Below are 27,551 nucleotides of genomic sequence, written 5' to 3'. Positions count from 1 at the left end.
GAACATGAATAAATAGACCGGTTACCATAGTTACCAAGCTGGGTAAGACCAACTAAGTAAAATATGACAAGAAATGAAATGTCTATTTCACAAGAATAAAAGTGTTAATGTTACTAATTCAGTTCCTAATGGCAAAACTTTTTAAAAAAAAATATTAACTCGTCAATTAATCAGTTATTTACTGCACTAAATCGTCAAAAAAAGAAAACATAATATATTTAAATATCATTGTTTATTATTACAGGGCATGTTCTGGATTGTATAATAATAATGAAATATACTGAATTGAATGTATTAAATTAGATTGGATGTATAATTGCATAAATATTTTATAGGTAAAATTTCTAAGGAATATTAATTATTAGATAATTTGTAATATATAATAGATCTGGAATTCATCTCTTGTCACCTGTTGTAGCAGTGTTAGACTGAAATAACAATGGTTGCTATTAAAAAAAAGTCTACAGATATTTTATAGCTTTGTAAGCATGTGGTTTCGTTTTACGATAAGCGGTTTAAGTAAAATTACCTTTTTCCTATACTCTCTGGAACTGATTTTTTTTAAAGTACATGAAATTTTCTCATATCAAGTCATCATATATATTTAGTTTTTAATGGTGTGTATACATTAATTATAAATAATTGTTTTATCGTTATTGTTAAATAAAGTTTTTTAATCATATATTGGTCGGTGCTTTCTACTTTTCACTCGAAAGTAGTAATCGATAAGTTCCATAATACTACCGTTTGTCCATCCAAAGCCTGATTGGATGTGATACTCTCCACCACCACCAAATTGACCACTTATTAATGAATTGTATTTTTCAAACATAACCTGTCAAAGAAAATGCACTAGTTTTTTACAGCCGTTTTACAATATACGTACTTTATTTTCATCGAAGGCTCTCATATTAGATTGGACCCATTTATGCGCCAATGCTTTGGCTATACTTTGAGCTTCTTGATCACCAGATCGTTCCAGTCCGAATATCACTATATTTTGATAAGGGGACCAGGCGTTTGGAAAGTCCCACTGGAGACCTGTTGAATTATTTGGTATTTAATTTTAAAGGAATAAGGTTAAACCTTTATTGGTATCACACCTAATACCTTTAAATCTGACAAATTTATTTATAGTTAGTAAATGTCATAAATGAAAATCTTACCTGAAGTAAATAACGTTGAAGGTATACCGTGAAACTCTAATATACCGTATTTTTTCAAGTAACGTGCAGCATTTTGACCACGTTCTTTCTTTAAGTCCTCGTCAATAGCGTTGGCCCACAAGGGTGCAAAATTACTGGCTGCAAAATGCCTCCTGGGTTTGTTGAGCTTTAAATCGTAGTCATACCTTTAATTAATTTTGAACATTTTAGTTTCAATTTTTAAAGTGACACAATTTTTTTTTGGGTTTTGTGATTTTTTTAATTTTTAGATTTTAACTAATATTTTTTAAAATTAAAATAATCTTATTTTAAAAAATCTTCATTAATCTTTATCTTCAGTCAAAATTCTTTAAAAAAGTGTGCTAGAAACTTAAATCTGCCCTCTTTCAAACGCAAATTTCTAGCCAGGTTATAAAAAGAGTTGACCGTTTTCCAAATGGAACAAAAACATAACGCTGTAACTATTTATCGAAGGATAAGCATGATAAATAGAGACTAATAATATTTATGAAATTATCACACTTAATACAATGAAAACAACCATATTTATGGTGAAAGTCATTCATAGGTCTTTAGAGTTCATTGGTATAACAAAATATAAGAGATTTGGTTTAGGAAAAGTTAAAAACGATGGTTTGAATGGATGCACTTTTTGTTTATGATTGTAAATATCTTTAAGGACAATAGTGTAAAATCCGATAAGGACTAACCCTCCTAGTCATGCCATAAATTAGGCTGATAATACCGGATGTTTTCTATAATGATTATTGGTCAGTTGGTAGGCTTAATGCCGATGTTCGTGGTTCGGCCCACGTTAAGCACTAGTTTGTAAATGGAAAGCTCGAACATATTATTTGAAAAAGTCGATGGATTTTAGTCACGTTAACCTCTTGGATTTTTTATGACAATGCTTAGTGCTTAAGGCTTTCTCCGAAATACGGTAAAGTAATGCGTGATTATTCTAGCTGTAAGAAAATGGTCTTATTGGCCGCAATATGCTTGTAATAGAAGAACTTCAATGAGGATGTTGAGATATTGATTCGTAGTAATCCTATTAGTTATGTGAATAAGGGGACCAGCTGAACACCACGATATTGTTTTTGATGTTTTCCATACATCCGGCCGTTTATAGAAAATAATATAAACGATGATTCATCAGACCACATCATATTCCAATAACCAAGTCTCCAGATTTTTTTCGCAACTTAGCGTTGACTTCTGTTATAAAAGGTTTGTTTAACTTGTGGAGCTTCCACAGTGCTGTTTTGCCGAAAGAGTATTACTTTAGTGTTGAACAATGCTGTCGCTTTTGCCGTGGTAGTTTTATATTATCTGGTTACGAAAAATATCTATATATAAATATTTTTTAGTATTAAAAAAAAATTCTTAAACATTATAAAAAATTTTAAATTATTTTTAGTAAACCTTTAAAATTGGTACTTAATTTTAACGATTTAATGCATTTTGGTATTTAATTTTGAAGCTGTGGCAGGCAATACATTAAACATCTTGATGACGCATGTACAAAAAAACTTGAATAGACTATATATTATATTGCATGGTGTTCATATTATGTAAATATCCTCTGTATATTCATTAATAATCTTATTTTAAACTATCTTTTGTATTAAGAAACGGTATGAGTTAACTTTAATACTCATTAATTCTTGATAAAAATAAATATCTGTTCCTAATACCTATATTTCTTTACTAGCTATATGTTAAATTTTATTTAATTTAATTTTGAACTTTTATTTTATTTTAGTATTCATCTGTATCTTGAATTAATAAAGCTAGCAACACAAATAATAGTTTCCAACTTACCATATTCCATCCTCTGTATTATAGAGAACTTTCTCTATGTTAATTTTCCATTCTTCAGCTTTGTCCTGCCAGTATTTTGCTTCGTCATGTCTCCGTAGTATCAGATAAAAATATTGCATTTGTCTGAACGATTTATATAGGAAAGCATTGAGATCGACAGGAATATTTCGACGTGTGGATATTTTCGTCAGGTCGGTGTCAGGTTCACCTTCGTAGTCGAAAATCCATCTTGAGGTGAAGTCCCATCCGCTTTCAGCGCCACTTTTCAAGTCAGTGTAACATTCATGCTGGAAATATCAGTGATAGGGAGCGTTAATTAATTAATATGTTATATAAGCTATAACCTGCTATTTTATTTGAAATAAAGGACTTTTAGATTGATTACAATTATATGCTATAGAAATATATAACTATTATTTTATTTATATTCTTATATATTTTTAGATCTCCATCTAACATTAAGCTCAATAGAAATCAATATTCATTACTAAAGTTAGTAAAACATATATATCTATTTTAATTTAAAACGATTAATCACAAATTACATGTTTTTTACACATTTTGTGTTTTTAAAATTATTTGGTAGTATATTCGATGCCATCTATTACGTGCATTAACTGTTTTATTGGAAGGATTTATAAACGTAAATCAGAGTGTGCAATAATCCTGTTTTTGATTTACCCAACTTTTGATAGACAATAACACTTTAATGTAATTGAATGCTGAATACTCAATTAAAAATAAGATTATCTTTACTGAAGCTGATAGATCATAAAAACTAGACATAAGCCGTTTTCATCATCATGAAAATTACATTTTAAGATAAGCCTCAAAATATTTACTAGTCGTGGCGGTTAAAAAATATTAAGCTGTAATAAATGTGAAATGTTGTCTTTTTCATTATTGCATGTCCTAAATTCTGTCCATTCTTTAATACATGCATTGTTGTAGCGAATTGTATCGATTAATACACCTAATTTAAGAAGTTCCCTTGGTATTCGAATATCCGCAGTGCTCTATACTTGCCAAAAACATTTCTGTACATATTTCAGACCTTTGGTAAAGTGTGGCGTACAAGATTGCACGTTATATTAATGAGACATCTCTCTTAGCCTCACTTTCAGGTACTACAATCTTATCTCAGATTCATAAAACAAGACACGACGAATTACATCCAAAATATTCAGGAGTTCCACAAGGCAGTGTACTGGGTCCAATATTATATCTCTTATGTTTAGCTGATCTATCGACTACAAAAGCCACTTCTCTGACAATATATGCAAAGGGCATGGTAGTCTTAATTTCACTCAAAGATCCAGTATCAAAGAATCTTCAAATGTACGTAAATAAAATATAACTGTGGTTAAAACATGGGGGATCAAAGAAACGAAACAAACTCTGCACATGTACATGTACACATGTGCAAACTGTGCACATCTCAGTGAATGTGAATCAACTTCCTCAGGCAGAGAATGCCAAGTATCTTGGCATGCATCTAAATCAACGCCTAACTTAGAAGAAGCATACAATTGCAAAACGAAAATAACTTGGACAGGAAATATATCATCAAGCAAGCTATTGGTGTACGAATCAATACTTAAACCTATTTGGTCATATGGAAGTTATTATTTCACGGTTCCAAAATAAAATTTTGCGTGTCATTGTTGATGCTTTGTACTATATATCTAATGAGCAATACAGCGCGATAGTCCACTAGAACCTAATAAGGAGTGTTTGTGTTAAGTACTTCGAAAAAGTATTAGTACATCCTAATTTGCTTGTTAATCAGCTAAAAGTGCGACATAGTAGTGAAGTGTGTAAATGTTCAATATCATCCTATCTGATTGATAGACGTTTATAGACTTTAGAGTAAGATTTAGAATAAAATATTTTATTCAGGAAATCATTTAGTGAAGTTATTTCTATATAACATGTATATATTAGTTATTATAAGAAATAGTTATTACACACTGGGAAAATTGTTGATAAAAATAAACTTTCCAAAGCAATTTGGTCTTGAAGTCGATGTTAATGGTTACCCTGTAAATAACTTATGATTTCTTATATTTTAAGTCTTTAAAATATCAAGATCCTAAGCAACTCTATCGAATTTTATCGAAATTTTATGCGGAAAAATTTCATACACTGGGTTCAGGAAGTGCGGCTATTATAAACTGGCTATTTTATGTCAATTGAAAATTTAGCTCAATCATTGATATGATAAGAAAATTATATCAAAGAAGTTATACCAAAGTTTTCAATTTAGCATTATTGATATATTTGGTGTATAGAGAGGCTAATCGTGGAATGCGCAAAATGACACCTGTCGGTTCATTACTCTTGTTATTTGATATGCTGCTGGAACCCATCACATTTAGAAACCTATAATGATGTTTTGATTTCAGTGATTTCAATGTTGCTTTAATGACTTGTCATTGATATAAAAATAATGGTCTGAAGGTTCACAAAAGTTTGAAAACAATGAATTTCAACTTATTAAATGTTTCCAGACGTTTAGACGCGATAGAAAAGATTCAATAGAAAGTCAAAGGGCTACTATACATATTTGTTGAAAATATTATTTCGAACCGTTTGAATTTTTCGACTTCATTGCTTTCCAGACGAAAACGAAGAATTTCTTGTGGCGTATAGCAACTGGCGTTGAAAAGTTTATTTATTACGGTAATCACAAGCAAAAACAAAATTATATTATGATAAATATTAAATTAAGTTTATAGCCTTATCTCCTTGTCGTTCCTTGTTTACAGAAATTAAATTGCCAACAACATCAGGTACTTAGTACGGCTAGTAAAACAAATAATTTAAATTGCCGGCTTGGTGGCGCAGTGGTAAAGTCGATGGCACGGTCCTCCTCCTGTTGCGATAGCCGCGGGTTCGAATACTGCCGGGGCATGGATGTAAATTTATGTTTGTGATTGTTTAAAATTTGTGAATATTCTAGGCAAGTGTAAAATCTGACAAGGAAAATGATCCCAGTCACGCCAGTAACCAGGCTGGGTAAGACCGGATGTCTTCTAGGATGAATTCTAAAGTTGGTCACTCGCCAGTTGGCAGGCTTAATGCTGAAGACCGTGGTTTGGAGCCCACGTTAAAAACTTTAGGCCCAGTCCAGATAAACCCATAGTTGGTAAAAGGAGACTTTAATATATATATATATATATATATATATATATATATATATATATATATACCATGCTCTTTTAGTTCGTGTTATCGTGGAGTATATCGTGGAGTGTTATATCAAGTAATAATCAAATTTAGATTTTTAATACGAAAATAAACGTTTTAAAATTAAATATGTAAATAACAATTGTTGTAATAACTAAATAAAAATAAACAAAAAACTTATTTAACCCATCTACTGTACGTATTCTTATTTTGCTATATACACACAATTTAGCTTACTACCTAAACAAACCTATTTAACTATTAACAAAATTATTTTAACTACTACAAACTGATCACCTTGAAGTCAGTAAGGAGCAACAAATTAGATTTGTTTTGTTTGTAATTTAATTTTGTGTATATGTCACAAAATTATATTATTATTTTTGTATTGTTTGGGCTTGTAATATGATTATTTTATATAAAAACTATGTGAAAACATGGTATGTGACTTTACAATTTGAAGTTTTCCCTTGATTTCCCCCCCTTTGCAAATTTGCAACCGCCTGCGAAGTGCACTCTTTGGAATAAAAAAATAATTTTGAAAATCTGTCCATAACTGATGGAGAAATCGGTGAACATACATTTCATTCGGTGTATATACATTTTAATATATATATATATATATATATATATATATATATATATAGCCGAACATAGAACCTTCTCCTTTTTGGAAGTCAGTTAAAGAACTCGAACTAAAATTAAAAAAAAAAATTATTGGTTATTTGGAAGAGAATCGAAACTACCCGTAAATAATAATTTGTTACAATACAAGCAGGTACAAGAACCCATAGGCACCTATGGAATTCAGCTTGGGGGATGATCTGCGAGAAGTAATATTAAGAGTATATATAAATATTTTAGAATATAGTGCCGAGAAGTATTGTGGATACAACCGATATTATAAGAACAGTTATTCACATCGATACCTGCGTTATGGAGAAAATTAAGAGGTTCGCGACAAGACATGGGGAAATACTCCACTCCCTTGTAAAAACCGAAGTGCTGCAACTCTTTTGTTGCTGCTCTTTTTATCTAATTTCTTTTTTATCTAGATATTAAATATAACAGTTAATGTTTATCCACTTACTTGTTGTTCGGTCGTGTTATATACTGAACATGTTTCTAAATCTTCTAAGTACGATTCAGGTCTTGGCGTATCACTTTCCGAGTCGAAATGGGCCAAGTGATAGGACTCTCCGTCCTTCACTACTTTGGTAACACGTTTTTTCAACCAAAACTGCAGCTCTTTTTCCAGCACGTCAATACGTTTTGCCAAGAAGACGAAATCATTGGTGTATTGAACGTAATCTTTCATCATAAGTGTTAATACCGGCGGTTGTGACCTAAAAATAAATTGTAATTATAAAAATTTGTAATTTTGATATAATTACTCTTTCAATCTCAATACATCGCATAATACCCTTCTGTGTCAGATTCCTCTTTTGTGAAAATATTTTTTTTGAGGTGTCAGAAGTACTCAAACTGGTAAATGACCTTAATATTTAAACAATTTATGTTTTAATTCACAGATTTTAGGACTGTGTTTTGGAGTTGTGTGAAATGTTCTGTGGTGTATTGATGATTTTTTTCTGCAGCTCGTTTTTTTTCTTTTTTGTTCTAGTCTAAAACCATGCGGTGGAATGCATGACGCATACCTGGTCGCGAGGACTTGCCATGGAGTGACAAGTTGGACCGGGTTATGTGGGACTACTTCTGGGTTTACTAATACATTAAATCGAAACCGCCCCACAGTTGACTCCTGTGGGTCGCTACTGCTACTGAAATAAATTAGGGATATGGCACCCGCAAATTAGGCAGCCGTTATTGGACTCGGCGAAATAACAGATGGTGAAACTAACTATAGATTAGCGAACTTGAGTTAACACACGACTGGATACTGGGGGCAAAGGTTATGAGTGCAACGACGGATGAGGTTGTTTCAGCCTGGAAAAGGGGGAGGTTAGCGGTGACGCGGTGCTAGGCTCCCAGCATGTCGACCAGCTCGCGAACAAGAGCGTTTTCAGAAGAATTTGAGCTGAGTTGTTGTTTGTGGAATGATTGAGATATAAAGTGCTTGATTTTTGAAGTGTCAGGTTTTCTATGAATTTGATAATTTCTGAAAAACCATGGAGCGTTTAAGATTCTCCCGAGGAGCTTATTTTGGAAAACTTGGAGCCGTTTCACCTGGTTGGTTGTAACAAATTTGAAGTAGACATTACATCGGTAGACGAGTACGGACCGAATTAACATCTTGTAAAATAAGTATTTGATAGAGATGGGAAGTCTACTAGAAAGGCAGATCAGAGAAGATAGCAGGTTTTCTATCCCCGAACCTTTCTGGATTGCTTTCTGGATTTGAGAATGCCACCCGAATCGTCGGTCGAAGCCATGGAATTGTTGCGGCGTCGATGATTTCTTGACTAATTTCTAAATATTAAATTCGAATTGTCGATTTCAGATCACTCGTTGGCCATTTTTTTTTGGTTCAGGATCAAGACGGCAGCCCCACGTCTTATGATGTAATAATTATTACTGATGTAATAATGTACAAAATATGTTGGATAAGATGTATCATTTGAGTAATAAGTGTCATTTCAACGTATTTGTGTTTCATTCAGTTATTTAAAAAAATTCTGTTTCAAGTTATTTAAAATCTTTTTGGGTCAATCGAACATTTTCTAAAACCATGTTATGTTTTTTTAAAGCCCTTGACTTAGAAACCAACCTTTAGATGTTTCTTCTTAAGATTTATTACACGATGTTAATTAAAAAAACATTAACTCTATGTATGGCCAATAGACAACAAATGGACTTTTTTTTTATATACTTGTGAAAAAGGAAATATTAAAATGTATAAATTGATTTTTAATTATCCTATAACCAATTCTCTACTTTATTTATCGGATATTATTTTCTATTCATTATTCTTTGTTTTAACTGAAGTCGCATAATTTGCTTGATCGGAACTTTGTTCTTTATTATAATTCGAACGGAGCCAGAAAAATGAAATAAAGTAGGCGGCATAAAGATGGAGAGAAATTACAAGTGGCAGTTAACAATATCTATAAATGGCCTAGAGACCGAAAAAACAGCATATCTATCCATGTTAATTTTGCATTGCGGAAAAATGACAAAAAAAAATTAAATCACTTAGATAGATGCACGGTTCCTCAAGTAGAATCAACTAAATACCTCAGTATCGATCTTGATGGGATATTAAATTGGAAATATTATGTTAGAGAAAGAGCAAAACAGATCAGATTCAAAATCAAGCAGCTGTACTGGTTAGTCGGAAGATACTTTCAACTTACCCTAAAATCAAAGAGATTAGTTTATCAGTTAATCACAAAACCAATTTGATCCTATGGGGTGCAAATGTGACGTTACACTAAAAAATCAAATCAACTTGTAATCCAATGCTGCCGAAATATAATTCTACGGTTAATTATAAATGCTTATTGCTAAGAAACCAAATTAAAATATTAAATAACTTTACTCAATCATAGCAACTTGGAAGCAATAGATACTAGACAACACTGGTTGTATGATATAATGTAAAGTGTTATTCTTAATTCTAATCGTTACTTTAATTAGTTTAATATTATTTTAATACTGATAATGAACGACATATTGATGTATTTCCGTACTCGCCTTGCTTGTGTATTTATGGAAGTACAACAAAACAGTAATAGTAAATTAATTTGTAAATTGAGATTGTACTAAGCATATCTAATATAAGATGTAATTAATTAATAAAATCTTACAATAGATGCGTTTAGTGCAATCTTAAATAGTATATTTATTTATTAGCATTTTTCAGTTGCACTTGCATCAACTCATAAGTACGTCAAGTGCGAGAAATACATTAGATCTTTTGGTCTACGGTATACGAGTCCAAATAGGCTTCCTTATTATTGATTAATAATAACTTTAATTGTCATTTCTCGGTTTTTAACATTAGACTAAGTTGGGAGTATTTTACTACTAACAAGTACAGTTGTTTATTTTTTAGTTTGATCTGCCCAGTTTTTTTAACGTGATGTTACCTACCATCGAGATATATGCTGGGTTGTTTCTCTAATTCTGCTTGAAAAGTTGGGCACACCTGAAGTGATGTAATCAAGTTTGGTTCTTACGCTGCAATGCGTTTAAAAATTGACATGGACAGATATCGATCTATCAATTTGTCTTTTCTAATTTCTATTTTCTAATGTTTAGTCTATTTGTGGATCTTGTTTATTACCCCTTGTAGTTTTTCTATAGATCTAGACAGATATATGTCTAGCCATAATGGCTGTGTAGCTAGCAAATGTTTCAGCCAATGTTTCTTTTATTGTTGAGATATTAGCAGTGTATATCAATTACAGAAGTGGTCTTAAAGCACTACCCGGTGGAACTCCAGCTAAAATAAGTTTCAATGTTAAAAATGTGCAATGCTTTTAATGTGAAATCTGTATGTTTTTACTCGAAAAGAAAATACTTCAGCAATTTATAATAGTTCCGTTGTAACAATTTTCTCATTTTGTAAATTAGTCCCATGTTATGTTAATTTATGTTATGCCATGTCAATATCTTAAACATTTGGCCCTCTCCTATAACCACTGTTAATTTACGAAATATCTTAAAATTAATTTATAACATTTTTATAACCTACTATAACGAGCCTTAATTATTTTTTTTACTCAAACCATTTTGGTAAATATTTTTATTACACTATATAAAATTAGATGTTTATGTTTTGTAAAAACGTTTCTATTCACCATGAAGAAAATCCTTCAAATCTTTTGTACACGAAGATTAAATAGAAATTTAAACGTTTTCTTTTATACAGGATTATATTTACTTTAATGGGCTGAGAAGCAAACATCTTTGTGGGGTTTTAATTAGTATGCTTTATATATAAAGATGTATATTTTTTTCATGCTTAATGTTTTAGCGTTTATCACATGGGTGTATTTTGTTTTTGTCAAAATATAATATAATATAATGTTAAACCACAGTAACCTTTCATACATTACAAGTAAAATATAGAGTGTTGTATTTAGAGTAAGTATTGATGTTGGAACTCAAAATACAGAAATATATGTATTTGAATATCACAAATTAAACAACTTTATGCTTTTTAAAAATACACGAATATTTTTGCAAACCATTGACGTTCCAGATAATTTATAAAGGCTTTCGGTACAGTTTAGTTACGCTTATATATTTTTCGATAATTTATTGAGCATGTTGATTTAAATGCATATATTTGATTTATTGAGAGGCATATTTAAATTATGTTGGTATAGGTTCAGAGGTGTAGAGATACAGGGAGTGGAAAAAATAACATGAACATATACACATTATTTATTTTTGAGATAATCAAGAGCCAACTTTTAAAACAGCTGAAATTCTTGATGGAGTAGATTCGTAGAGTATCTGAATAGTTTACAACGGAATGTTGTCCCTTTCTTATGCCAAAACATATGCCAATTGCTTCAATCAATGTTGGTGATGCAAATATATTCATCACTTTCTGCTCTAAAACTTCTAATTACGATTAAATTATGTTGACGTCTGACAATTGTGCTAGCCAGAATATGTTTAATGATATTCTGATGCTCATCAAATCAAGACTGAATCTTTCTTGCTGTGTGTAAGGGCGCATTATTAATCTGGAATATGGTAGTGTTTGGTAGCAATATGCTAGTCATAGTAAGACTTCATCATTGAGGATAACGAAATATTTATTCACAGTAATCTGGCTAGTAAGAGTATCAACAGAATACCACAATATTGCCGCCCAAATCTTAAGGGAACATTTCCCATGTTTTACATCGTAAGCATATTTTGAGGTTTTCCGCTCGTAATCCTGGTTATTTGTAGGAAACGATATCAGACAAACAATGAAACATTGAAACATCATTCCTATCATCAAGTGTACAGGTTATATGATTGTAACTCCACTTTTTTCGCAGCTTAGCGTTATAAAGGATTCCGCAATCGCAGTCCATCCATGAATGTTAGCTTTGTGGACCTTCTTGTATTGTTTGTTGTTGTTGCTAAAACTGTTGTTTTGTTGAGTTATGGTGTCACTTTTGGCACTGGTAGTTTTTTTGCTGTCTGATCACAATTATTTTTAATGTTCATCGGTTTCTGCCACTTAACTTTGGGTTTCGCCCACTATTCCTCACCGCCGATTATATTTTACAATGTATTGTGTATGTTGTTATTATCGTTGATACTTTCGCTAGTTAAGCATTAAAAAATTAAGCTGATTTCGTCACAGAGGCCCCCGTTATCGGAACATCACTGATTAACTCCGTATCGAAGTCTGAGTTATCACACATTTCAACGATCGCTTATTTTAACCATCTCAAGATAAAACGTATAATACATTGTAATATAACCTATCAAACTTCGAATGTAAAGTGAGCAATATATATATATATATATATATATATATATATATATATATATATATATATATATATATATATATGCGTCGCATTATTTACACGGAAACAATTATGTAACAAGATGTGGCATATATTTCATGGAGTACATATTATTTTGTTTTCTCCTCTATATGATCCTTATATAAATCACTATTGTATCAATAGACAGTAATTTTCTCTATGGTATGATTTTAACAGGTAATTTGAGTTTTACGTTGGACAAGGAATATATCAATAATAGAAACAATGAAAGTTTATATCTGTTGGAAAACTATTAATCCGAAATGGCAACGTCTGTTAAATATAACGGGCTGAGTAAATTTGTTTTTGAATTGAAATAATTTTCTTCAAAACTGGTCATATTTAACAGGGTAAAATATTATTAAACATTTAAACAATGTATAGTAATCATGTTGCCATTAAATTGGAGGGAATTTTTTTGCTATTTAACTTTATTCTTGTATGTTTCTATGTATTGAAACATATCTCTATGTATGTATGTTAAACATTCTAGGCTATCTGTTAAATTCAATGGGTTTGACATTACCACCAATTTGACATCAATCATCGATCATTAGAAATTGCTCAATCACTACATTTTGTTTGATTTGTAAAAATCTGTCTACCGATTGCTTCACTGTATTTTGTCGAAGTTCATCACTTTTAGGAAACGATTTTCAAGGCGATACTGTTTTGTTATATCCCAATTGTCGCTTTTAGTTTCAGCTATTTTACAGTGGTGTTTTTGATATCAATGTCAGGAAACGACTTGGAGAACTAAAAATTAGAAGATAATTGCAAGACTTATTGGACAAAAACCAACAAAGTTGTTAACCATCAAAATTGAATGTCAACAAAGTTGATAAAACCAAATGGGACGAACTTGGTTATCACAGAACTTGACTAAGAATGCCGTTTCGAACCGTTTCAACATCGCAGCTTTGCAAAAAGAGTTTTCTGTGACGTATTGGGACTGTCAATAAAGATTGAACGACATAGTATTGCAAAAATAATAGCGCAAACATTGCGAAAGATACACTGCTGTAGTTCGAACATCACACCCAACGTGCTTAACAGACATAGCGCATAGATCTATGGGACATTGACCAAAAAATATTTTATAAAATTTTATTTAAGTAAATGTAGTTTTGGGTGGTCAAGTTGTATTTGATATCAGTTTTTTATTATGTATAATCTTTTCACAATATAACATCGATTATGTATCTCAAAAATAGGAAATACTTTATATATAAAAAATAAAATTCCTAGTTTATTTTTTGTATATACTTTTTTGAAATTTCTTGCATATATGATTTCTCCCTGTCCCTGATCTGTTATGCATTTTGTTGATCTTTATGAAGTAACTAAGAGTAATCACCCTGATATTTCATCATTTTTGGTAGTGTTTCTCTATCTCCTCTGTCCTGATGAAGCTGTTTCTCTTGCTCTTTATTTGCATCATCTATGTTCCCAGGAATAAAACGAAATGGTTGTGCAAAAAGTGGATTATTTGTCATACTAGCTATGATAATTTTATAATCAGTGGCTTTCGTATTGTCTAAATCTTTCTTTAAATGTTATTCAAGTCTCTCTTTGTTTACATTGTTGCTGTAAGGTTGGATACAATATTTCGAGAATATTTCGCAACATGCTTCAGTCTCAAACAGACATTTAATATATATGTCAATATAATTATTGCTTTTCGTGGCAGCTCTTAATAACCTTAATAATCCAGGTAAAATGTTATCAATTCATATAGCCTTTTTAGGAATATTGTTGTTGTCAATTTCTGTGACAACTTCCATTCGAGAAATCAGACTCAGAACTACATCGGGCTGATAAACAAAACTGTCTATTATAGATTCTATATCATTAGGTTGGAATATATTAGCTAAACACTATGCGAATAATTAAGCTGAATTATTCGCATAATATTTTATCGTTGCGTCGAACCCATCCATTTTTATCATTTTCAATAAGCGGGAGTCTACTAATGGGTCTTTAAATATCCGAGTTGCTTTCCATAACGAGTAATCTTTGTTTGCTTCCGGGGTTAATTCACTTACATATTTTTAGAAGCAACTCGATTATTATTCTATTAAATATGGTTTTGTCTACAGTATTTCTGGTTCTGTACCATACTCTTCTAGCATTTCTCAGTTCAATTTTTATCAATTCTCTAATTTCAATAAATTACCTCATATTCTAGTTTTCTCCCTTGATAGCGGGGTACGTTCTTTTGCAGTTGACCGAATTTGTTCAATTATATTTCGGTTAACAAGAAACCTCCAACTTTATCTTAACAAAATCGTATTGTGGTTCAAAACGTGGCGTATCAAAGCAAATGAGACAAAATCTACCCATGTGACTTTCATCCTTTGTAGAAGAACTTGCCCCTCAGTAAAATTGAATAATTATGAACTGATCGACGTTTGATGTGGAAGAAACATATAGTGACAAAATGCAAACAGCTTAGGCTTAAACTAAACCAAATGTATTGGCTGATAGGGCGTAAATCTAAATTATTCTAAGGACCTATGATATTTAACTGTGGGATACTACTAGCAAATCTAACATAGCTACCCTCCAGAAATTCCAGAATAATGTGTTGCGAGTCATCGTCGATGCCCCATATTATGTCTCCAACAAAGTGATTCAGCCCGATATCCCCTTAGAACCCATAACCAGTGTGATTCGAAGTGCTAGTGCGAAGTACTATTAGTATTAGAAGAAGAAAGAGTATTAGTGCATTCGAACGCAAGCGCCAAATAGTTAAATGTGCACGATGATAGTGTAGTGTGTGGGCTTAAACGCAAACTACCATACGAACTGATTAACAGACACATAGACCACATTCAATAATCTGTAGAATAAGTTAGAATAGTCTTTAGAATAAGTTAGGATATACTTTAGAATAAGTTAGAATTTTATCTAGAATAATTTTTAGATTATAAGTTGTACAGCAGATCATTTACTGAAGCGATCTTCTACATGTCAGGACAGTTATATTATATAATGGAAATCACATAATATTACTTATTGCCCACGGCCAGATTGTTGAAGTTCTAAAAGATTAATAAAAAAATCTCTGTTTGTAGCTCAAGATCGTCAATAGGTTTCTATATTACTTAAGTGATTATTCTTATTAAAGATTATTCTTATTCTTATTAAAGTGATTTGTTGCTGCATTGTGTTTTCAAATGTGTCTAACAATACATACGGCTTGTTAAAGAAGTCTAGTAAAATCTAAATTATTAAGTTACTTTGGGAACTTATTTGAATAATATCTTACCTATTTAAGTAATATATTCTGCCGCCATTTGGTACAAACCCGTAAGTGCTGACCATATAAATGAAATTGTCGATAATACCTTTGGCGGTTTCCTTCATGTCGCTCAGAAGCAAACCCTTCAAAATCCAGTACGAGTCCCAATAGTAGAATTCCTGCGAAAACGTAATTAAAATCTGAGCAGGCCCTGTTGTTCTTTAATTATATTGTTTTAGTAACTTTGTTACGTTTCGGAAGACCGTCCCGCCACCGTTGCCCCCGTACCACGAACGCGCAACCCCCTTTACCCCTCCCATAATAAAATTAAAACGTGTTTTATTTCAATTTACAAGCGGCCAACTTTCTTTTACCATATTTTCGAATAAAATCAGACCGAGAATCGGGAGCGGGTGGTTCGCAATTATAAATTTACTTTTTCGTATTTATGGCGCAAACGAAATAAAGTTTGAATAAATATAATATAATGGAAGAGGAGTCGGGGTTGTTCCCATTTTCGATTTAACGGTTGTTCGTAACGTGGATCCGAATAATGGTCTGACTGTATGGGTAATATTAAGTTTCGGAAATAAAAAGGGGCCATTATTATTTTTTTGCATCTGTTATTATTTTTTGGTGAATTTAATTTGTATAATATTCTTCGAAATAAGGAAATGTTGATATATTACCAATAACTATTATGTCTGGTACTTAATCATGTGTGGGTAAAATATATTTTTTTGCTAGGAATATTACTGATTACATGTAATTCTGTTGTTCATGTATATTTGCACACAAATAGGGATATAAAGTGTGTATAGTCTATTTAAAGCTTTTTGTAAATGTCACAAGATGTTTAAAATATTGCCTACTCCAATTTGAAAATTCGTTTTAGAATCAGATAATATTTTCCTTCTCATTTTATTCTAATTAAAAAGAGATATAAAGCTGTCTGAGAAGTTCGAACGTGTAACCGAATTAGCGTGACAAAGTGGTTCGGTTGTTAAACGTATGCAGAATTCTTCAAAACAACAGTGATAAGAAAACGTTATTTTAATGCTGTGCTTGTTTTGATAAATTTCAAATCGCTGCTTATTATTAGTCTGATCGAAACTTCCGAAGCCATACAGAACAGATTGCGTCTCTAATCAGTTACTTTGAACAGGAACGAGATTGTGGAGGTTTTTAGCGTGTGGTAGCTGCACTCAATATTGGTTTGAACGCAATCAATACATAATAATCTTGACTTCACCGAAAAAAAACCGTCTTCATTAGAAGCGGGTGACGAACCAAGATCAGCTTGATGTTAGCTCTATCAGAGATTAAATATATGAAATGCATAAAAACAGTGAGCAGTTTTTCAATATGAACATAATTTGATATACATATTTCAAAGCAAACTGTTAGTTTGAAAAATATCTAAGAGGTCTAACGGAACTTCCGGATATTGCTTTTAAAAGAATAAAATTTTTAAAAACATATAATAATTATTAAGGAAGACTTATTATTTCAATTTATGTATTTAGATGATACATGGATATTTCAGAATGGGACCAATATATAATGGTCCACTCATGGCAAGATGATAATAAAAATAATGTTATGACAGCAAAAGTTGATGAATTGGAAAAATGTAAACGTTGGAATAACAATTAATTAGGTTCTGTTAGTTATAACATTTATTAATAATTCATTGTAGATATATTGTACTGGAAAAAGGAATGGTTAATAACACCTTCGGTTTGGATGAACTCAATCAGACACATTGAAGAACAAATTGATAAATGATGGAATTTTGAACAAATGTTAGATAGATTGGAAATTAACAGCTTAGTTATTCACTTGAGTGAACGTTTCTGAATATGGGATTATGATTCAATGTTGAAAATACCAAGACAGAGCGATGGGAGTATAAACTACTAATGGTGAGTATATAATTAATACATGATAACTGCAGGAAATGTGATCGTATCGTGTAAAACGTTTATGTGCACATGTATGTGTGTAATTATTCAGAATTATATATGAGCGTTTGGTTAAAATGTATCAGGAGAGAAAGAATGGTAACTGTTTTGCAGATATGGCAAATGCATTAAAGATAATGCAGTAATTAAATCTAGTTTTATCAAGGAAGATTTATACAGGTATTAACAGAACAAACGAAGGAGCAATACAGTGATATCAAAATGTTTTTACATGGAAATACTGTACCGAAGGATACAAGAACTAATCTTAAAAGGTATATATGCTCTCTAATGAATGTAAAATAATTACTTGGTTATACAATTGTTAATTAGGTGAACTAGGCCTCCAGTGGATACAACTACATAAAAAAGCGCGCCTACTTGATACGTTCTACTCTATTTGATAAATGGTATGGAAGAGAGTTCAATGTAAATTTAATCAAATACAACCCTAACTTACAAACTGTTATAACTGTATACTTAATTGTAGTTTCTTTCGATAATATATGCATTAAATATACTTAAAATAAATTATATATGATAACGGTATTTTTTTTTAATTATTTTATTTAGATTAGAATTTTGTTTTATGTTAAAGCCAAACTGAACTAAAACTCAGGGTTGACACGGTAACATAGCGAAATTTTGACTTCACAAATTTAGGTGACCTATGTACAAAATAACTTTGGATAGACTATACCTGTTACATTGTGCGACGTTTGTCTACGGAGTACAGACGAGAGTAAAATGACATTGACGTGCGTGCGGATTGGGTAGAACTTTACAGACACGCGTTGTCGTTATTATTATTTAGAAGAGTTGTGATTAGGAAGTAATTTTTAGATTAATTTTATGTTTCAAAAGTTTGTTGAGGTAATATAACTATTTATTATTAAATAGAGAAAATAACCAAAAGACGAAAATACGTGCATAGGGCATGAATTATTAATAAAGTTTTATAAATTTCTAACTCTAATTTTTTAGATTGCTATGCGACAATGTTATATTGTTTTAAATAATATGAAGACAGAACTTCTTTGAGGATTATAGTATAGATTATAGAAATATACGCATATGCATTTTCACCAAAACATATCATTGATCGACATACATGCCAAAATTTATTATAGGTTATTTCCACAAAATAACAAACAATTAAATATAAAGTTTGACATTACTCTAGCAAAACAAAGTTTCAAAAGCGATGCATTAACTCATGCAATACATCACCTATCAAACATTTTTTAAAATCAAATAAACTAGTTTTTAATTTTTTTTCGATATATAGTCGATATATATTATTATATTTGAAGTAATACAAATGCGTTGTTTGATATACATTAATATACAATATTAATTTGTATTACAAAACCGCATATTGCTGGCATCCATTATGTACGATTCCCAAGAAACATTACAAGACGCAAACTAGCGGGTACGGTAAAATATAAATAAGATTTATCAAGTTACCTTGAATCGGCCTCCTGGAATAATGAAAGCGTTCTTCACTGGTATGAGGGAGAAAGTGTCTGGTTGATCGAACACGTGTTGGGATATTTTTCTGGACAGTTGAGGCCATATCGCTATTAGCTTTTTTAAAAAGTTCCTGAAAAAGTATACAAACCGTCAGATTATACAGATTCAATAGTACCATTGCAGTATTTTGTCAAATGCTGTTTTATAAGACAGAAAGTAATATTGGTATATTTTATTGAATTTTTTATTCGAATTATTTTATATCGTTATTATCGTCTGGGATATACAGATGATATGTAAATATTATTTATTATAGAAAAACAATGCTGCTATAATAAGGATTGCCGTAAATAAGTCCATTTAACTATATATCAGAACCATATTATCCGTCAGTATAATTAAATTTAATATACTTTTAAGAGTATTAAATTGTGGCTTTTGATAAAGCTTGGAAGAATTATTTAAAATACAATAAGTGTAAACATCGCCGGCTTGGTTGGCGCAGTGGTAAAGGCTGTCCACCTACTGTTACGATAGTCGCGGGTTCGAATCCTGCTGGGGCATGGTCTTAAATTTGTGTTTGTGATTGTTTAATATTTGTGATTGTCCTAGATAAGAGTGCAAAATTCGACAAGGAAGATGCTCCTTGTATAGACAGAAAAATATAGACATAAGAAGTATCAGACCGTATTTTCATTTTATTCTCAACCAATACAGTGCTGTTGGTGCGAAAGAACTTCAAATACTGTCCACTAAAGGTTGTCACAATTGGCGATCGGTTCAGTGTTCTGGTCTCAGACAATGTTAGTCTGGGCAATATTAGACTTCTCTCTTCACCTATAAGAGACTTACGTCAAAATGGGGCACGCTGCAATCAACAAAAAGCGGAAGTATTGGCTAAACATCTAGAAAAAATAGAAGTAACCAAGTTATCAAAGTCTATCACTTAAAGGCTATGACTTAATAACAGGACTTAATAACTACTGCAAAAAAAGCTGCTACTGAAAAGGAATTATATAACTCACCAAATTGTTCAGTTCAAGTACAGAAATTATCATGATACCAGAATCTAGAAAATCACTAAAATAATTAAAAGTCTACAGACCTATAGACATAGACATAATACATTACAGCCACTATGTTTAGAGTCAGCCAAGAGGAAGCGTATGTTACAATAGAAGAAGCTAAAATAGGTGTAGCACAAGGATGTGTACTGGGACCAATGCTTTATCTACTCTACACGTGTGGTTTGCATTTGTTATTGACACTGTGAAAGATAACGATAACAAACAAACCTAGAAAATAAAAATTAAAGTGGACATACTGAATTCAGTTATGAGGATGTGTCGTGAAAAGCAATATCATTTCATATAAGGTTTCCAGAACAAAGTACTGAGAAGCGCTGTATGTGCACCCAGATACTACAGGGCTGATTATTTATACTAAGACTTTCAAATACCCACAGTCACTCGGGAAATCAAAAAAAAATCGCAAGGATACATGAGGAGGGACTGCATTCCCATGTTAAAATCGAAGTAATACAACTTCTGGATAACACCAGAACCGGACATAGACACAAAATAATCAAACTATTTGATCTTGTGTACTGTAATTTAGTGAGGTACTTTTAATAGAAAACTAGCAGTGTTATTACATAAGTATAAGACTAAAATAGAGACGATGGGTCGTTAGATTTAAGTTATTGTAAACATAAATTGTACGTTCGTCTTCATTATTCATCTTTCTATTATTTTTTTTATTTTTAATTTTACAAAAAAAATTGACATATAGGAATATATTAGATTTTTCTATAAGTTCTATAATAGTGGATACCACCTATTCTTTTACAATGGAACTAAAAATTCAACGACATGTTACCTTTCATAATAAGATAATTTAATCATAATAATTTATCAACTGGATACTTTCGACAAATTGATCTAGTGTATAGGAGAAAAAATATTTGTTAAAATAACGTATCCCTCCTGATATAAGTCAACAATCATTGTAAAAATAAGTACGTTAAATTAGGAGTTGGTTCAACCTTTAACTTATTACCCCATAGATACTACAATCTTTCGAATTCGAAACCCATGTTAAGCGGTAGGTCCAGTTGAAATAAACCCAAATAGTTGATAAATAGGAGACTAACACATTTTAAACAAAGAGCAATAGCGGTCGGGCTCTTTATGCCTTATTGAATAATCTAGTATATCATACCATGAAGTAATATCGTCTTAAATTTAAAAAAGGAAGGACCTTATTTGAAACCAATAAAATATATTGGGTACTTAAATCTATCTTAGTCTTGAATGATATCGATTATATTACTTTTAAAGCAGTATTAATATAAATAACAAGTGGTTTTTGCCTTATTTGAGGATCGTTAACTTCCTTGACAAACTTTGGTTCTGGTTTCCAATCTCTGGGGAAGAAGTCTTCCATTTCACCAACCATTTGAAAATTTTGGTATACGAATTCTTCAATTTGCTTCGTGGTGGGTTTGTGGTCGGATTTCCTCATAAATACATCGAAGTTTTGAAGAGTTTTGTTCATAGGGTACTTCATTGCCATGTCTACGAAGGTTTTTGAATCATTAAATATCTTGGCTGTTTGTACTAAGTGGAGAAGCTCCCCTTCGCAATATATTGGACTAGAACAGGACCTTCTTGTGGCTTGTACAACAAACGGACAAATATAGAAGAAACAAAGTAGTAAAAAATATTGTTTGTAGTTCTGAATGTGAAACATACTGAAAATTTTTAATATGTCATTGTAATATATATAAGTGTTATATGTCATTCATTCAACGTACATTTTTGGCAGAATGTCGGTAATAAAGCAAACTACAATATAAAACAAGCTCTTTAAATGTAAACATATTAATTAAATTTATAAATAATAATCATAGAGTAATAGTCAATTCAATAGGGATCTCTGGCGAAAACTTTTGCTTTGTCCAACATCCAGATGGGGCTATATCGGCTATTCAAATATTTTGATTAGCCAATTTAAATCTATATTATAGGCACCTGTAAAAAACATTTCGCTGTCAAAACATTTGATTGGTTCTTTAATAAAGTTTGCCACGCAGGTGCGGCACGTGACAGCCCTGACGTCACGTTTAATTGACCAATAAAATTTAAATAAAAAACAATTTAATTTATGTAATGAATTTATTAATTTGAAGAATGAAATAAATATAATTTGAAAAAATAAATATATCTATAAAATATAAATATTGTATATATATTAAATCATAAACAAAGAGCTTTGGAATTAATCAAAATTACTTCTTCAGTCTTTCCCCTAGTTCAGTTCCAACCTTCGTAGGGTGAAGACGTATTTTCAATACGGTCCAAGCTATAAAAAGATACCTTTCTTTAAAAAAACCCAGTATTTTATTACGGTTATTTAATTGAGTGTTAAAAACGCATAACAGATGCGGCTATCCGTCTCTCAGTGGACCTAAAGTGTAGTGAATACGTGTTTACGTGACCAGACAAAAGGTCTGCATCTCATTTTTATTAGTGTTTAAAATAATTTCATCTTATTTTACAACAGTCCTTTTGAAATTCATTTATAGTATTTATAGTAAAAAACTAGTGCTAAAATAACGTAAGTGAAAAATGAAGTGCGTGAAATAAACAATGTATTTATTTTATTTTTTTTATCCTCTGGAAGTAAATTAAATAAAATATTAAAAATTAAAAAATGGCAAACAATAGCGATTCAACCAAATCACCTGCACACTTTGATATAAGATTAGAACAAACAGCAATAACGCAAACTCCACCATCAGAATGGACTACAGTCGTTAACAAAAAACGATTGAGAAGTCCAGAAGAAGAAATCGCGAGGAAACAAACAAGAATCAGTGACTATTGGTTGCAGAAACCGATAGAGACAAAAAACAGTTTTAGCAACCTGTCGGAAGAAATTGAAGAGAACATACAACCAAGCCCTGAAAAAGTTGTTCCCAAACCACCACCAATAACAGTCTATAAGGTAGGAATAATAAAAAACATCCATGATTTATTAAAAACCATTACTACGAACTACACAATTAAAACAGTGAGCTATGAAACAATTAAAATCCAATTGTTCGAAGCGGATCACTTTAAAGTTCTTATAAAAGAATTAGATGAAAGAAACACCCAATACCATACATTCAGGCCAAAATCCGAGAGAACATTTAAATTCGTATTAAAAGGATTACATCACGGGACGGACTTTAACACCATCAAGGTAGCACTAGCTGAAAAAGGCCACGAGGTCGTAAATATTCACAATATACGACATCACACGACAAAAAAACCTCTGCCTATGTTTTATATAGACATAAAACCTAATGGAAACAATAAGGCGGTGTATGAAATCACCAAATTGGAAAATAATATTATTAAATGCGAACCACCACATATAAAGAGAATTATACCACAATGCACAAGGTGTCAAGCGCACGGGCACACAAAGACTTACTGTCGCAAATCATATAGATGCGTAAAATGTGCAGGAGAACATAAGACAGGAGATTGTACTCGTAAAGTTCGCGATGAAAAAGTGAAATGTGTTAACTGTAACGGAAATCATCCAGCGAACTACAAGGGTTGCGCAGTTCACAAGCAACTACAGCAGAAACTCTATCCTGCCTTAAGGGAAAAAAGGCATCAACAAAAACAATCCACTACTACCAATCTACCACTACCCAACAGAACAAGTCAACCAGACATAACTTATGCCCAAATAGTTGAAAATTGTTCAGCACAAAAACGAGAGACAATATCTCAACCTACTGAAACTAGCAACATCTCAAGATTAGAAAATATGATGGCCAAACTAATGGATCAAATGAGTACGATGCTTGGTCTACTCACAACCGTCGTAAGCAAACTTGCCTAATGCCTGAAACCAATAGCTACAAAATCGCCGTCTGGAATGCCAATGGGCTCCAACAACATGCCAGGGAACTAAAAATGTTCGTAATTGAACAAAATATTGACGTTATGATGGTTTCCGAAACACACTTTACGGACAAAAATTATTTGAAAGTTCCTAAATATAAGCTTTATCATACAAATCACCCTGATAATAAAGCACATGGAGGTACAGCCATAATAATTCGAGATGATATAAAGCATTTCGAAAAAGAAAAATTCCGCAAAGACTACCTGCAAGCCACCAGTATAACCATAGAGGAAGCCCATGGACCATTAACAATTTCTGCGATTTATTGCCCACCCAAACATAACAACAAGGCAGAACAATTTCAAGAATTCTTCCGTACGCTAGGTAATAGATTTATAGCAGGAGGAGATTATAATGCAAAACATTTAATGTGGGGTTCAAGAATAATAACCTCAAAAGGTAGAGAACTGCTCAAAGCCATAAGGATAGATAACTTACAACATATCTCTACTGGTGAACCAACATATTGGCCTTCAGACAGAAATAAAAAACCAGATACAATAGATTTCTGTATTACAAAAAATATTGATCCAAAAAAGTGTCAAGCAGAATCATGTTTCGACCTGTCTTCTGATCATTCACCAATAATAGTAACAATTTCTTCAAAAATTACCATCAAAGATAAACCCCCTTCTCTGTGCAATAATAGAACTAACTGGCCCTCATTTAGAGAAAACTTAGACCAAAATATCTCTCTAAACTTACCGTTACAAACTGAAATGGATATAGAAATAGCAGCAATAAATCTTACAAAAAATATACAGGAGGCAGCATATTCCGCGACTCCCAACATTGAAACATTTCCAAGAAAAAATACACATATATCATGTACAATACAGAAAAAGATAGCAGAAAAAAGAAAGTTACGACGAAATTGGCAACAGCAAAGGACTGAAGAGAATAAAAGAAAATTTAATAGGGCCATAAAAGAGCTGAGAGATCTAATCCAAATCGAACAGAACCAAGGCATTCAAGAATACCTAGAAAACTTAACATCAACTGAGGCTACAGACTATTCGTTGTGGAAAGCAACAAAAAAGCTTAGGAGATCCCAGCAGCATAACCCACCTATTAAAACAAGCGAAAATAATTGGGCGAGAAGCAATAAAGAGAAGGCCGACATTTTCTCAAAACACTTAAAAAATGTTTTTAAACCTTTCCAGTCTCAGCTACATAAAGATGACGAAAATAAAATTACTAGCTTTCTAGATTCGCCATTTCAAATGGATTTACCGCACGAGAAATTAACGGTCAAAAAAGTTAAACATACAATAATGAGAGAGATTAATATTAATAAAGCTCCTGGTTATGACTTAATTACTGGCAAAATTTTAAAAGAACTATCAGAAAAGGCTATAAAACTATTAACATATATATTTAATGCTATGCTACGAATTAATTACTTCCCTAGTATCTGGAAAGTAGCTAAAATATTAATGATACTTAAACCAGGAAAAATACCAGAAGATGTGACCTCCTACCGACCTATAAGTTTATTACCAATAATCTCGAAAGTTTTCGAGAAGTTATACATAAAAAAACTAAACTATATAATAGAAAAAAGAAAAATTATTCCAGAACATCAGTTTGGCTTTCGCAATAAGCATGGGACTATAGAACAAGTGCATAGACTTGTAAACCAAATAAACGCTGACCTAAATGCCAAAAGATATTGTTCGGCTGCTTTCCTAGACATATCTCAGGCTTTTGACAAAGTATGGCATACGGGCTTGCAGGTTAAACTAAAGAAACTTCTCCCTCATCCGGACTATCAGCTACTAAAATCGTATCTCACTGACAGACATTTTATTGTAAATCAAGGCGATGAACATACCGAATTAAATCCCATATATTCAGGAGTTCCGCAAGGTAGTGTACTGGGTCCAGTACTGTATCTTCTGTATACGGCTGATCTGCCCACCACAAAAATAACTACTGTGGCAACATATGCAGACGATACAGCAATATTAGCATCCCATGAAGATCCAGTCACAGCATCAATAAACCTACAAACCCACCTGGAGCAAATACAATTATGGTTGAAGACATGGCGCATTAAAGCCAATGAATCAAAATCCACGCATATAACGTTTACCCTGCGTAGAAGAACATGTCCACCAGTAAATATCAATCATCGCCAACTCCCCCAAGCAGACCATGTTAAATATCTTGGTATGCATTTAGATCGACGCCTAACCTGGAAGAAGCACATACTCTCTAAACGGAAACAACTAGGACTAAAATTATATCACATGTATTGGCTCATTGGGCGCAAATCCAAGTTATCATTAGATAACAAGGTATTGCTGTATGAGTCTATACTCAAGCCCATTTGGACATATGGAATTCAACTATGGGGTACCGCTAGCAAATCCAATATATCCATCATTCAACGGTTCCAAAATAAGGTGTTGCGTGCCATTGTTGATGCTCCGTACTATATTTCAAATAAAGTGATACAACGCGATATTCCTCTAGAACCTATAACGAGTGTAATCCAACGTGTTTGTGTGAAGTACTTCGAAAGAGTGTCAGTGCATCCCAATGTACTCGCTAATCAGCTAAATATGTGACGTGATAGTGAAGTGCGTAGACTAAAACGTTTAACACCATCTGATCTGATTACTGGACATATGTAGAGTTTAGAATAAGCATTAGAATAAGACTAATTAATTAAGATAATATTTTATACAGAAGATTGCTTAATGAAGTGATTTTCTACATGCCATGTATATATAATATAAACAGAAGAAATACTTATTGCCAATAGGGCAGATTGTGGACTCACGAAGAGTAATAATAAAAAAAAAAAAAAAAAAAGTCTTTCCCCTTTTCTATATTTGTTTCGTGCCATTAAGTCATCCCCCGTTGGTATATAATGTAAATTATTTAAAGAGCCTTCATGCCCACCCTCTTCACAATTTCCTAAAGGCCAATGATGAAAAAAATTAAGTTATTTTGAGCGCTTGAAATAATCTTTAAAACATACTAGCCGAGGATGTATGTTCCTGAAGCCATGAGGTAGAACCAAATAAATATATTTATTTGGATAATTACACTTCTTTTTTATTTAATGAAATGGGCACATCGATGTAGTTATTAAATTGATGACACTCTAACAAATTTGTTCTTACTTGGGCAATAAATTTTACACCAAAATTCCTCGTGTATTGAATATCGGTTAATCCTCTCTTAATAGATTTGCATTCAGTAGCTATTCTTTTATTGGAGCTGCAATATTAATCCAAGGGAAAAG

General features: G+C 31.9%; 1 protein-coding gene across 2 annotated transcripts; it reads right to left on the bottom strand.

The window, feature by feature from the left end:
- Positions 1–525: 525 nt before the first annotated feature.
- LOC143206866 (trehalase-like) lies at positions 526–27,551 on the bottom strand. 2 transcript variants are annotated; one of them, XM_076419688.1, is made up of 9 exons: positions 27,430–27,551; positions 21,699–21,903; positions 19,322–19,457; positions 15,915–16,066; positions 7,270–7,525; positions 2,991–3,277; positions 1,167–1,351; positions 887–1,041; positions 526–835 (listed from the first exon to the last, which is right to left on the bottom strand). In XM_076419688.1, the coding sequence occupies exons 2-9, from the start codon at positions 21,899–21,901 to the stop codon at positions 674–676; spliced, it is 1,536 nt and encodes a 511-aa protein (XP_076275803.1). In that variant the 5' UTR covers positions 21,902–21,903; positions 27,430–27,551; the 3' UTR covers positions 526–673. The 2 variants fall into 2 exon arrangements, with proteins under 2 accessions (XP_076275803.1, XP_076275802.1); XM_076419687.1 differs by lacking the exon at positions 27,430–27,551 and having other exon boundaries at positions 21,699–22,097.

This window comes from Rhynchophorus ferrugineus, unplaced genomic scaffold, assembly GCF_030347505.1.
Source record: "Rhynchophorus ferrugineus isolate W39M unplaced genomic scaffold, kcgeb_rfMv2 rfM1, whole genome shotgun sequence".
NCBI lineage: Eukaryota > Metazoa > Arthropoda > Insecta > Coleoptera > Curculionidae > Rhynchophorus > Rhynchophorus ferrugineus.
This window is presented reverse-complemented; position numbering and strand designations above follow the sequence as displayed.

Coding starts and splice junctions, on each gene's coding strand:
- LOC143206866 (XM_076419687.1), bottom strand. CDS start 22,078: ATGTTTCACATTCAGAACTACAAACAATATTTTTTACTACTTTGTTTC. Junction 1,352..2,990: donor AATACAGAGGATGGAATATG/GTAAGTTGGAAA, acceptor AATTAATTAAAG/GTATGACTACGATTTAAAGC. Junction 836..886: donor GAGCCTTCGATGAAAATAAA/GTACGTATATTG, acceptor TTTCTTTGACAG/GTTATGTTTGAAAAATACAA.